This window comes from Arvicola amphibius, chromosome X (assembly GCF_903992535.2).
Source record: "Arvicola amphibius chromosome X, mArvAmp1.2, whole genome shotgun sequence".
Lineage (NCBI taxonomy): Eukaryota > Metazoa > Chordata > Mammalia > Rodentia > Cricetidae > Arvicola > Arvicola amphibius.
Genome location: NC_052065.1, coordinates 94,829,091 through 94,843,225, shown reverse-complemented (window position 1 = coordinate 94,843,225; position 14,135 = coordinate 94,829,091). Strand labels below are relative to the sequence as shown.

The 14,135-nt window shown below is 41.3% G+C and overlaps 1 protein-coding gene across 1 annotated transcript; it reads right to left on the bottom strand.

The window, feature by feature from the left end:
• Window positions 1-1,570: 1,570 nt before the first annotated feature.
• On the bottom strand, window positions 1,571-3,659 carry Tceal9 (transcription elongation factor A like 9). Its single transcript, XM_038317179.1, has 3 exons — window positions 3,529-3,659; window positions 2,974-3,039; window positions 1,571-2,399 (listed from the first exon to the last, which is right to left on the bottom strand). The coding sequence occupies exon 3, from the start codon at window positions 2,337-2,339 to the stop codon at window positions 2,013-2,015; it is 327 nt and encodes a 108-aa protein (XP_038173107.1). The 5' UTR covers window positions 2,340-2,399; window positions 2,974-3,039; window positions 3,529-3,659; the 3' UTR covers window positions 1,571-2,012.
• Window positions 3,660-14,135: the final 10,476 nt, after the last annotated feature.

Genomic DNA, 14,135 nt, shown 5'->3' with positions numbered 1-14,135 from the left:
TGGGAGGACATTGGTCTTAGCATAGACTGGGGAACCCTGATGGCTCCTTGGCCTTGAAAAGGAGGGAGGGGAAGTATGGGTGGAGGGGAGGGGAGGGAAGGGGGAGAAGGAGGGGAGGGAAGGGGGAGGAGGAGGGGAGGGAGGGGGGAGGAGGAGGGAAGGAGATGGAAATTTTTAAATATAAAAAAAAAATAAACCATGAAAAAATAAAAAAAAAAAAAAAAAAAAAAAAGTGTTCTTTAAGTTCTCCCGATAAAAGAAGGAAGTCTAGTGTTTAGATGTGCTGTGCAAAAAAAAAAAAAAAAAAAAAAAAAAAAAAAAAAAAAAAAAAAAAAAAAAAACTACCCTCTTTTAGATACGTTTGCCCATGACAATCCAGCCATCATCCCTACTAGATGCTTAGTGCAGGTTGGAGTAGAGAAAGCAAAAAAAGGGGCTACCTGGAGAATACTGTGCTCTGGGTGTGCCATTCCACATTGTGTTGTGTTCCAGTTACCACCTTCCGAGCTACAGAAACCTAGATATACTTCTTCTTGTAAAATTGGCACTGTGTGCCCCTCAGTTCTCACCTTATTCCAGCCAGAATTCCAGCTTCTTCAGTATCTATCCAGCTGTCATAACCTTGGGGAGGAAAAATGAAGAGCTCCCAAAAGGAGCGTCATAAAGGAAAAATTATATACAGAAGGCATATTACCGTCACACGTTCTTTCCAGCCAGAGGTGGGAACATCCCCAGATCTTTCAGCATCCCTTTAAAATTTATGCAAGTATTGGGTACTTGTTGAACCTGAGAGAACCTGTCATCAGCCTGCAGAAGAGAAATCCCTCATTATAAGGAAGCAAAATCACTAAGACTAAATTAAATGGCAACTTCATATTCAGGGCTGAAATTCTTATGAACATTCTGAATAACTTCATAAGAATTAGTCAGACTTAGGTGTTCTGCTCAATCTCTCAGATGAGCCCATTCTATCTGAGCCTTATAAAAGGAAATAAGACTCCAATGCTGTCAAGGTATAGTCATAAGACTCTGGGACCCAAGTAGCACTGCCTAAGTGTCTATCAAAATGGAAGACAAGGACAAAATTTCCATCACTTTTGATGTCTGCAGATTTGGCCCACTAAAGGTACCAAAGAAGTGTTCTGGGCATAGCACCAGGGAACTGAAATTTTCAGAATGGAGGATAGGGGCTGGAATACCAGTTTGCATCATAAAACAGCTAGATGGGAGTCTAGACAGGTATAACGAGTGTGTAGCACCTGCCGAACAGTTGCTTGAGTGAGTTGGTTCTCAAGCACAGTATGAGTATGACTTTCTGCTTCTAAATGACAAGAACAAATCTCTAGCATTTGGATCCTGTGGGAGAAAATGGTGATGAAACCCTGTCAAACAGCTCTCAGTATCTTATTTGGCCACCACAAAATTCCTACGAGATTATTATGGTTATTATCATAGATGAGAATCGATGTAAATTTTAATCTTTTAACTCAAAGGTTTTAACAGTTTTGTCAATTAATAACAAGTGCCCCAGTGTTTTCAAAATAAGTTAATAAGTGCTGTTAGATGCTTATTTTTAGTTATAAAACCTTTATTATTTTTAGCAAGAATAATGCATGTTCATTTTAGGAATATGGCAAATACAAATAAGCAGAAGAAAAATCATTCATCTTTCACAAGTTTATATGTGCATATATGTAACATACAAAGGTACTCTTGTCTTTTAAAATACGATATTCTCATATTATTTTGTAACCTTTTTTCATTTTGTATCCCATCAGAAGCTCATTTTTTTTTTTTTACAAATCAGTAAAGCTCTCTTGTTAAAAGCCAGAGACTTGTAAATTGGTTCATATATCATCAACAGTAAGATGCAGACAAGAAGAGATACATCTAATCTACTAACAGCAACAGATTCAAAGTAGGGAGATGGGCAAAGGTATATCAGAAAAATGCTCATCAAAAGAAAGCTATATTGCAATGATAATTCCAGATAAAACAGAAACCAAGGCAAACTACATTAAATAAGGGTAAGGATGGCTTCGATTACCCTTCCAACGCAACACAACAAGTTTGTTTCTCACTTTCCTTATCTCATCTATTTCATCCACTTCTCTAAACATATCTTCACTGCTCAAATGCCTATTGTGTATATCCTCTTTAAAATCCTGAAGAGACTGAATCAGCCTCTCCCTAAAAGTTTCTTTGGATGTTTCCTCCTCTTCTGGTCCTTGCCCCTCCTCCGGCTTTTCCTCCGGCTTTTCCTCCGGCTTTGGCTCTTCCTGGGGCTTTGGCTCATCCCCATTTTCTGGGTTTCCTTCCATTTTCTGGCAGGGTTTCATCTTGTGTATGCTTCTCTTCCTTCTTTGCTCCTTCCTGCCTATTGGTGAGTGCAGTTATTTCTAGGAAGCAAGTAGGAGACGGTAAGTGGAAGACTTGGTACGTGTACAGGTGCTGTGCACAAAAGGTCTTACCATTTGCTTGCTTTTCCGTGTTCTCTCTCTCTCTCTCTCTCTCTCTCTCTCTCTCTCTCTCTCTCTCTCTCTCTCTCTCTCTCTCTCTCTCTCTCTCTCTCTCTCTCTCTCTCTCTCTCTCTCCCCCTCGCCTTCCCTCTTTCCCTCTCCCTCCCCACCCCATTTTGGTCCAACTGTCCTAAGCAAATACCCTCCACCTGAGAAGCCCAGTCCACAATCAAGGTTTCCCTGTCCCCGCCCCTCTTACCTCCATTTTCCACCCCCTCCCCTCTCTAGTCCCTCCCTCAAGCATTTTCCAAGGCCTTCCTTCCCGCCTGCCTCCCCAACCCTCCACAAATCTTTCTCCCTTACAGGCCTAACACAGGGCCCTCAGAAAGGGCGGAGGGGGGAGGGGGCTTAGGTGGCTTAAGGGGGAAGGGAGGGGGAGAGTGTGGCCTTCAACCTCTGCGAGCCTTCACCAACCCACACCCTGGGAATCTTTTATAAAGTTCCCTTCACTTACCAGGTACTGATCTGGTCAGTTTCTTTCTCCTACTTCTTTAAGCCAGAAGCAGTACAAAGAACAAACCTGCAGGCAAACGGAGAAGGGAGGGGATGTTGGGGGTGGGGTGGGCGAGCCCTCGGTGCTCAGCAGAGCAGCACCGCAGATCAAGCTCACGGAGCTTTCCTTATTTAAGGTTTCACTTGTGGAAGTTTCCCACCCTTTTGTTTCCCACAGGACGCCTCCTTCCCATCCCGCAAGTTAGCTTGTCTTTCTCATCAGACAGGGGGTAAGAAAGGGATATCGTTTCCCAACTATCTGTAGATCCAAGACGAGGTTTGGAAACCCTAGCGGCTGTCAGAAAAGAGGTTCCAAATCTCAGAGTATGATTATTTTTGAGCCGTCAAAGGTCTCCTTGTCTTCCTTTGGGACCCCCTAGTTCCTTTCACAAGTGTCCTTTCCCGCAGAATTGAAGGTAAGGAAGGGGTGGAGGGACGGACTTAACTGAAACTCAAGTCTCTGCGCTAGACCACCCTCCGCTAGAAACACCCAGGCAATGCCCCTTCTGACACCAACCTGGAGAATTCAAGCAAGCTGTCTCCTTCGGCTGGCCTTTCTCACACCGCCGCCTGCAAGGCTGAAGGAAGCTGGTACCCAGATGGAAACAAGGACCAGACTAGCAGGATTTCTGCACACGTCGACTCCTGGTCACATGAGATCTACGTCACCAGTGAGCTCGGGTCCCGAATCTCCACTCCCACAAAAAGCGCGGCAGATGTGGGCCCGCCCTCTGCTCCCTCACCTACCCCCTTCCCAAACACACACTTGGCCTTGTCAGTCTTTGCTGGAGGAAAAAAAAATATGCGGGTTGTTTTTCTGTTGCTTTTGCAGGTCTTTGATGACTAAAGAGGAATGCCTCATTTTCTAGAGCTACGAACTTTTCTGCTTCGTTTAATAATTGCCCTTTTCTGTCTCCCACTCCCAACTGCCTGGATAACTACCTCCCAAATCTATCTTTTCTTAGCTCCTCCCCTTTTCATGTGAAATGTACTCCTTTGTTGTGTGGAGCCAGGTAGGTAGGGCATGAATGGGGACAAAAAAGGATCTTGGAATAGGAGTGGGATTGCTCGAAAGCAAATTAAACTTCATTCTTAATACTTCTGTAGTCTTTTCAAAAGTAGTGCTGTTTTACAGTCAGAAGTAAGAACCAAATTATTTTCGATACATATATAAATTTATATATGTATGTTACTTAGATCAAAGCCTGGTCTATAGTAAATGCTTTAAAAGTATATGCTTTTTAGGACTGGAGAGATGATTCTGCCATTAAAGAGGCTAGGCTTATAACCAAAAATATAAAAGTATGCTTTTAAAAAGATTATCATTTTGTGATGTTATTTGGGAAGAATGATTTAAAATAAATAAAAATAATGTTTGACTCAAGAGCCCTGGTGGTGGTACTGTCAGGAAGCTGTGCGGCCTGAATAATCATGACTTGATCAATTGTCGGGTACATTTTGTTATTGTTAGCACACAGTCTTCCTGTCTTAAAGAAGGTGATGGTATACATACCATGAATTGCTGGGATGTCTTAACACTGTAAGTGTGAGTGTCTTTGCTGTTCCAGACCACTTGGCTAAAAGGAAACCTTCAACATTCACTCATGCCATTTTATTTCACTTGCATATGGTTTGGATGTTTCCCCTCAACTGGGGGTGGGTGGGCTCTAGCTTCTTTATCTTTTAAATGACTTTAAGATCAAGTCACTAGTTTTATGATGATAATGGTTGCTTGGGGTTAGGGACTGGAAAGCCTCTTGAAAGTGAAAGTACTGGCTTTTCACTTGGGTAATTAAGTTTAAAACAGGCCCTGATTCCGTACCAGATTTGACTCTGTGTTAGTCCTACAAGTGCTGGGAAAGTTCCACATCTCCCAGTAGCTCTAGCAGCTGCTGTGAACCAAGGTGGTGGATCGGTCCTGAATTGGTATTAGTGCAGCACTCAGACAGCACAAGACAAGTTTCCTTGTGATTAGTGGTTAATGTACAACATGTCAAAGGACAGAGAATAAATGGCATTTGTGTCATTCTGCCTCCCCCAAGGCCCAAGGACCACTGCGGAGGAGGGAGTCAGAGGTCAGGAGCATATGAGCAAAACAGTTTCTTCTGGACATGGCAGGACCTCTGCCTTCATGAACTCAGAACAGCTACAGATGCCTGCACATGAGCCAACCAGCCAGCATTCTTGTATGGTTGCTGTAGATAGGGGGTCCCCAGCCTGTACTGCTAACCGAAGTGTTATTGACAGGTGATGGCCTCTGGGAAGGGATGTTTAGTTTTCTTTACAGGTGTGGCTCTAGTAGGGTGACCATGCCCCCACTGGATGGCCTCACACCCTTTTCTGGACACCTTGGCACTCACATGAATGTGACATACACTTATACACACATAAATAAAAAAAAAACCTAAAAATAAATATTTTAAATATTCAGAAAATATGTGTGTGGTGGCTCTCAGCTGTAATCCTAGTACTTAGGAAAGAGGTGCAGGAGTGTTGCCATGAGTTAGCCTGGGCTACAGAGTGAGAGCTTATCTAAAAAAAAACCCAAGAAGTTCGAAATCAGGCATAGTAACTCATTCCTGTAATTGAAACACTCACAGGGTTAGGCAGGAATGCTGAGTTTGGGGTTAGCCTGAGCTACATGTGAAATCCAAAATAATGTCCAACATAAGTTGTAAGAGAAAAAGGAGAACCAGGCAGTGGTGACATATGCCTTCAATCCCAGCACTCGGGAGGCAGAGGCAGGCAGATCTTTGTGAGTTCAAGGCCAGCCTGGTCTTCAAGAGGTAGTTTCAGGCTCCCAAGCTACAGAGAAACCCCATCTCGAAAAAAAAAAATGAAGAAGAGGAAGAGAGAAAAAGAAAGGAAAACTGACATGTGGAATTACAATTTTTTATAAATGTGTGTGTGTGTATGTGTGTGTATAAAGAGGGTGTAACTAATACCCATTATAGTATAACAAGTGAAACCCATAAAATCCACCCATTTCTGTAAGACTCTAGGTTATGCCATGATTTAAATAGAACAGGATTTAAGTCTATTGGGTTAGCTGGCTGTAAGGTCTAAATTCAATCAAGGACTCAGCTATGTTTTGGTGCTTGTTGTGGTCAATCTTTATTGTGAACTATATTAGATTTAGAATCACCTAGGGGAGCAACCCTGTGCATGTCTAAGAAGGCATTTCTACAGGGGTTTACCTGAGGAGGGAAGACACACCATCACTCCCTAAACATGAGTCAGATGCTTAGCCTAAATAAAAGAGCAGAAAAGTAAAGTGAATACCAGCCCTGACTGCAGAAGGCTGGCTTCAACACATTCCTAAAGCCTTGATGCAAGCCTCCACTACCCTGAAAACTTCTTGTATGTCCAGTGAACCAACATTAAGTGAAGGATTCAAAGTTCTACTGTCTGCTTGAGAAGTCAACTTGCCCCTCGTACCAGTGCTACAGTAGACTGTACTATGGAGACAACCTGGGAAGCCATGTTCCTAGGCAGCATTGTTCAAGCAGGATGACGTGTGTGTGTGAGGGTGTCCTCTTCATTCCAACACTATCTTTTCAAATTAAAGCATTCCAGTGAACTGGCCTGGTTACAGCCTGGAGATCTAAATGATGGAATTTTGGCTTCAAGGCATGGTCCTGCTGTAAATGTTAAGGTTCCTCCTTACTGATGGCAATCTCTTCGATAATCACCAGCTCTTTATCTGCACCTGCCCTGCCTTCAGCTTTGGCCAGGTGCATGCTCCTTTCCCCACCCCAGTGCACATTTTGCAGCTGTTTACTTCAATCTTTGTTTTTTTCCCTCACTCTGAGTCTGACTAATGCAGAGAGCGATATCATACCACAGTGAGAATGTTATGTTGCCTTGAAAATTCCTCCACCAAACAAATCGGTGTAGTATTTAAAACTTCAGCCTCACTTGGGTTCTCAGGAGATTGGCAAGACGTCGTCAGATTTTTTTTTTTTGCCAAAAGAAAGCATAGATAATTTCCAGTCTAGTTTCCAATAGAGTTCTTACTCTCCTCTGAAAGCTCGTGAACACTGGCCTTCCTATTGGCTTTCCCAGCCTCTAAACTTACAGAAGAGCTAGTCCCCACTAAGTTCATCTTAGGCCGTGCTAGGGCTTTCTCTAACTCTTATGAATTCTTTCCAAAAGCCTACAAAATGTGGTCAAGTAGTCATAGCAACAGCCCTACTTCTCAGTATCAATTTTCTTTATTAGTTACTTTTCTTGGTGCTAGGGAGGAAGGGGTTTTGGGGGACCGGTCCATTATGGTGGGGCAGTGTTAATGGCTTGTCTTTGACATCCAACAGGAAGCACGGAAAGTGAAACGCCAGGCACCAGCTAACTTCTTCCTTTGTTTCTTTATTCTATCTGAAATTCCAGCCTGTGTAGGCGCTGCCTACATTCCGGTCATCTTCTCTGGAAACACTCTCTCAGAAACAAAGGTGAGTGTCACTCATGACCCAGGTGTCTATTAATCTAACCATGTCACACGGGTAACAAATACTCAGAAGAGCAAGATAAAACAAAAGCAACATCCCTAACATTAAGGACCGTAGAGGCCATCAAAGGAAGTCCAAGTTAGGAAAAATATCCATGTAAAAGAGAGTAGAAACTGGAAAGGCAAACGTGATAACACAGAGCTGAAAGCTACCCAGTAGAAACTTCAAGTATCTTCTAGCAATGAAAAAGAGAGATAGATGTTTATTGTGTAGGTTCGAAAAGAAAAAGGGAAAGGAGATGGCCAGGTAGAATCCTTCCTTGAGTGGTTTGATGCATATACATCTTCAAGAATTAATAGGAACTATTTAGGAGATAATATTCTCTGACTTGTAAGAATAGATTTTTTTTCCTCAACAGAATTTGGTTATCGAGTGTAGAAACTCTAAGTGTAGAGTAAAGGGCCACCTTGTGACCAGATCAAGTACTGCAATTTGAACAAACCTGAGCAGGGTGTCTAGGTCAGAGAAAGGGGCTACTTATTATTATATTTTTTTTTGTGAGCCTAGCCTTTAATGGCTGAGCCATCTCTCCAGCCCTGGATTACTTATTCTTGATCACTACTTTTCCACGTGATAATGCTGAGGTGTCCTTGAACTATCTTGGAAGACAGTTGCACTAGACAACTAGGTAGATATTCAGAGTTTTGAGTTCTAGGTTCTAGACAATGTGGAGGCTGAAAATAGAGGACTTGGCAAATTTCCACTTGGCGAATTCTGATTCTGGACAGTGTGAGCGCAATTTTACTCTGTTTCCTGGCTCTAGGACAAACCGCCTCTTTTAAAACAGAACTGTAAGTCCTCTATTAAAACCAAGACTTTCGCCAGGTGTGGTGGCGCACGCCTTTAATCCCAGCACTTGAGAGGCAGAGGCAGGCGGATCTCCGAGTTCTAGGCCAGCCTGGTCTACAAAGTGAGTTCCAGGACAGCCAAGACTACACAGAGAAACCCTGTCTCGAAAACAGAGTGGAAAAAGAAAAGAAACTAATGCTTCTCCTCAGAGAATCCATATACCTTAAGTCAATGGATATGCACGCAGACAACCTTAGGTATACAAGTTTGAATATTAGTTTTGGAGATCCAAAACACAGCACTTGTAGTTTTATTTAATCAGTAAATACAGAACATGGGGATCCATTGAAAAGCATAGCATGCATAATATCAACAGAGCAGATTTAAGCTGAATATTCTAAATATAATTAGATAAAATAATAATCCCATGTTACTTATAAGAGTGACACTTTAAATATAAGAATTACGAATGACAGAAAGTCAGATATTAGAAAAAAAAACTTGCCTGTAGTATCCAAAGAAAAACTGGCATTGAATCACTACAAAAAATATCTAATAAGGTAAATGTTAAGATAAGAAACTAAATGTTAGAGTTTAAGATACATATCTCATAGTGTTAAGTTGGCCAACATGACAGCACAGGCTGTAGCTCAGGGCTCTAGACTTAATCTCTACCTAATACTGAAAAAAAATCAAAGAAGAAAATATTAAAGTGCTTTCTGCTTCTATTAACATTGCGTGTTAGCCCCAGTTTCCACTGCTATAATCAAATTCTTGATCCTGAGTGCTTTGTAGCCAAAAGAGGTTTATTCGGTGCCATTTTAGAAAAGTCCAAGGTTACTCCCCCATTTTGCCTCTGGGAATGGACTCCTGACAGATGGACTGACAGCAGCATGTGGCAGACCTCCATAGGTAAGAGTAGCCATACCTGCAAAGAAGGAAGTGAGGCAATGTGCATGAGCTCTTTTTTTTTTTTTTTACCTTAACAGTGACCCAGTCTTCAGTAAACTAACCAGATTCCCATATGAAGCATGAGAACTGCCAGATGAGATGCCAGACACACGTGCCTTTAATCTCAGCATTTGGGAGGCAAAGATGGCAGATTTCTATAAGTTTAAGGCCAGACTGGTCTACACAGAGAGTTACAGGCCAGCCAAAGCTGCATAGTGAGACCTTGTCTCCAGAAACCAAAACAGAAGTATGAGAAGCACATTAAACCCTTAGAGGGGCAGGGTACTCTGTCAATGAGCTAATATAGTTCCCTGAAGTTTCACTTCTGTATTCATTCATTTATTACATATGTCTCACACACGCACACACACAGTCATGCCATACCATAGTGTGTATGCAAGGGTCAGAAGATGCCACACAGAGAATTATTTTGTCCTCTCGTTCTACCATGTGGATTATTGAGACAGAGCTCAATTCTTTGGGTTATTAGAGTACGAGGTCTGGCAGCCAGCACTTTTGCTGACTGAGCTATCTCACTGGCCATAAAAGGCTTAATTACTAGGTTGGTTTGCACAGTACAGTGGACAAGAGGTCGAGAACTGGCTAGTTGTTCAGTGCTCGAGGCTGTGATACGTGACTTAGGAGCCCCTATCTGCACCAAGGGCCTGGAGGATGCCTGGGAGATACAGGTCTTCAGTTCATGTTGAAAGCAGGAAGGCGCCTGGCTGCTCTATTATCAGTGAAGGAATCAGCAGCTGCAGCAGCAGGGTAGGTGAAACCACCATTGAGAGTAAAGGCCAAGCCAACAAGGAAGAGAAACTTTTCTTCTTTCACATTTTTTTTTTAAAAAAATCTAAGCCACTAGCAGAAGATGGCTGCCCACATCTAAGATGGCTATTCTCACCTCAAGTAACTAGCAATACATTCCCCCAGAAGATGCCTACAGGCTGACCTGGTCTAGATCATTCTTAATTAAGACTCTCTTTCTAAGCGATTCTAGATTGTGTGAAGTTGCCAGTTCAAAGTAAGCATCCAAATAAGAAGCAAATCCCAAGGTATTTTCCAATTAAACAGACTTTAATCTAATCACATTAGAAGTCCAAATGTGAGGTCAACCTGATCTTCATAGTGAGTTCCAGGCCAGTCAGATGACACTGTGTCTCAAAAAGTCAGTGATAACATTAAAAGATACACTTATCAATACATTGTAGGCAAAAGAAATGATATTCAAATGTGCTGATATGTTTGAAGGAGTGATTATGAGAATGAAAGCCTGTGGGGTTGCAGCTGTGTCTGTGCCTAGTATGGAATTTGACAGGCTTAAATGCATCAAAAAATTTTTGACTAAGTCCAATATCTAAGTTGTTTTTCAAATACAGAGAGAGAAGTATTTTGTTTTATGTTTGGACTGTAAATTTTTCTAGTGTTAGGATAAATATGTGTGTTAGAACACTAGCTAAAGACATACTAAGAAAAAAAAGATACCTCCCTGATGTCAAACGGTAAGAAACACAGTGTTTGCAGAAATAATTTGTAAATTTCATCAAACAAATAGGCATCTGTTTTAATCAGCAATCCCCTGCCTCACATAGACACACACCTATGCATCTTGGAGATGACAGAGAATCTGATCGCTGAAGTTGCTGCATCATGTTACTCCAATGCTCAGCTTTCACCAAAAGGCATACGAGATGACAGGACAGTATATCTCACTGAAAGGACAACACTAAAGCCTGAGGCCTTGTGAGAGCCCTTACCAGGTAATGCTTTATATTTGTTTACATTAAAAATCGTATTGCAGGCCAAGTGGTGGTGGCGCACGCCTTTAATCCCAGCACTCGGGAGGCAGAGGCAGGCGGATCTCTGAGTTCGAGGCCAGCCTGGTCTACAAGAGCTAGTTCCAGGACAGGCTCTAGAAACTACAGGGAAACCCTGTCTCGAAAAATCAAAAAAAAAAAAAAATCGTATTGCATAGCCGGCTGCCGCAGCACGTGCCTTTAATCCCAGCACTCAGGTAGGCATAGGTAGGCAGATCTCTGAGGCTGAGGCAAACCTGATGTACAAAGTGAGTTCCGGGACAGCCAGGACTGTTACACACAGAATCTCTGTCTTGAAAAAACAATAGAATTCTATATTTATGTATTCAGGTGTGCACAAGTATACATGTCGCTGAGCAAATATAGAGGTCAGAGAAGAATTTGTGGTAGTCAGTTCCGCCCTTTCACCATGTTCGTCCAAGAGGTTGGATGAAGGCTGGTCATGCTTGGCAGCCAACACATGTATCTATCAAGTGAGCCATCTCTCTGGTCCAATAAATCCTTTTATTGGACTAATTATTTTAAATGTCCTTCAAAATGCTAAATATGATCATTAAACAAAAGAAAAAAGGAAATAGCGTAAGAACAAGACAACGAGAAGTCATGAAAGAAACCAAGCAAAATAGTTGTATAGCTGCACAGTGAAATGAATCATTCACTGGACTGGAAAACTGTTCAAGTATACACCCAAGAGGCTGCCAAACTCCAGGAGCTGCAAATCCAAAGAGAGTTGCCCTAGGTTGTGTTGTGCTCACACTGCTTAGAGCCTTGGAGCCAAAGACAAAGAATCTTGAAGGAAAGAAGAAAAATGTCTTGCTGAGTACAATGGAAGATTATTAGCCACTTAATTCTCAAAAACCTTACAGACTAGCGAGCAGCACAACAGCATGGTTAAGGTTCTGAAGGAAACAAATACCCCCCTGCCAATCGGCAGTTCAGCGTTTTCTAACTGTCTTCAACCATGAGGGCTAAAGTAAGGCATTCCTAGACAAACAAAAGGTGAAGGAGAGTTTTCTTCCAGAAAAACCTGTCCTACCAGAAATGTTAAAGGGTAGTCATCAAGTTGAAATGAAAAGAGACCCGACTCTGACTCAAAGTTTCATGAGGAAATGAAGATGTCATATGAAATGAACTAGACAGACATAAAAGCCAATATTTATATTGGGTTTGTACCTCCACTTTTTATTGCTTGCTTGATTTAGAAAACAAAAATATGTCCATATTCGTGTATCAGAAAAATACAGCACCTACATAAAATGGAATTTTACTCAGTCATAAAGAAAAATAACGAAGAAATTATGAACTTTTCAAGAAAAATGGATAGAACTGGAGCATATTGTATTAAGAAACACTCCAGACTTAGCTTCTAATTTTCATACCTATGTGAGAATGGGTGTGTTTAGAGGCCAGGAAGCTAAAAACATGACCCTTGAGATAAGAAAAGGGGAAGGGAAAAGAAATAAGGCAAATTTCACCACCACCACCCCAGATTTAAAGATTTTAAAAAATCATATAGAAAACAAGAAGGCCACTATACTTTGATTAAAATGTTTAATTTATCAGTAAGTATAATAATATAACCAAACAACAGAGCAAAGATTTAAGAAAGAACAATAGTGTAAACTTCTTCTGCATTCAACTTTCAGTATTAGATAGGTGATCCAAGCTCAGGTAAATAAGAAAAAGAGTTTAATAACACTGTCAATAAAATATAGAAGACATATGCAGTAACTATCGCAAAACAACTGTAGAATATACATTCTTCTTACATGCTTGTGAAAATCCCCTAAAATTATAATTTTATAATTATGTTAATAAATCTTTTAAAGATTAATACTATAAAAAGTATTTCCCTAACCACAATCAAACGATTAACACCCAAATATATAAATAACTTCTACAACTCAGAAAAGGGACAATAAACTTTTCACATGGAAAATAAGTATTTGTATGGTGGTGAAGACCTGGAATCTTTATGCATTAAAATAAGACGGTAAAATGGTAAAGGTGGTGTAAAAAACAGCCTTGTAGCCTTGTACAGTGGTTTGCAACCTTCCTAATGCTGCGACCCTTTAATATAGTTACTCATATTGTGGTGACCCCCCATCATAAAATTATTTTCATTGCTACTTCATAACTGTATTTTTGTTACCATTATGAGATGTAATATAATGTAAATATCTGACATGCAGGATATCTGGTATGCAACCCCCAAAGGGATTGCAACCCATAGGCTGAGAACCAGTGACCCTGTAGTTATTTAAAAATATAGGCAGGATCATCATATGTATTAGTTATGTCTCTGCTGTTGTAATAGCCTGAAAAAATCAATTAAAGGAAGAAGGAAGGAAGGAAGGAAGGAAGGAAGGAAGGAAGGAAGGAAGGAAGGAAGGAAGGGAGAAGGTAGGGAGAGAGGAAGGGAGGAAGGGAGGGAAGAAAGGAAGGAGGGAGGGAGGGAAGGAGGGAAGGAGGGAGGAAATGGTGAGTTTATTTTGGCTAATGGTCCCAGGGTATAGTCCTTCATGGTGTCAGGAGCTTAAGGAGGCTTATCATATCATATCCACAATCAGGAAGTAGGTAGTTCTGTGCTCAGGTAGCTTCCTTGTTTATACAGTTCAGGATCTAAGCCCAGGAAATGGCACTGCCTTTCTTCAGAGTGGGTCTTCTCACCTCAGTTAACCCAGTCAAGACAGTTCCTCATAGGCATGCCCAGAGGTAACCTAATCTGAGTATCCTATAGATGTGCCTGGAGATTTGTCTCCCACATGGTTCTAGAGCCTGTCAAGTTGACAGTTCTAAAGATCACAGCTCAACCCCTTGTCAACATGACACCCAAGCCAGTCCCTTATAAACTGTCACCTTCTACCTCTTAGTTCCATAATCTTACCTTACACTGCAAAAATATATTCCACCCAACTTCAAAAGTTTCCATAATATTTAACAATCCAAAGACTTTTTAAAAGTCTGAATTCTCTTCTGAGACTCAAAGACTTTTCTTAACTGTGGATTCCTATAACACCAAAAAAAAGAATGAAAACAATCAAATTGCTCAATTCTTACAC

Excerpts from the sequence above, each read along its gene's own strand:
- Tceal9 (XM_038317179.1), bottom strand. The coding sequence starts at position 2,339 with ATGAAACCCTGCCAGAAAATGGAAGGAAACCCAGAAAATGGGGATGAG.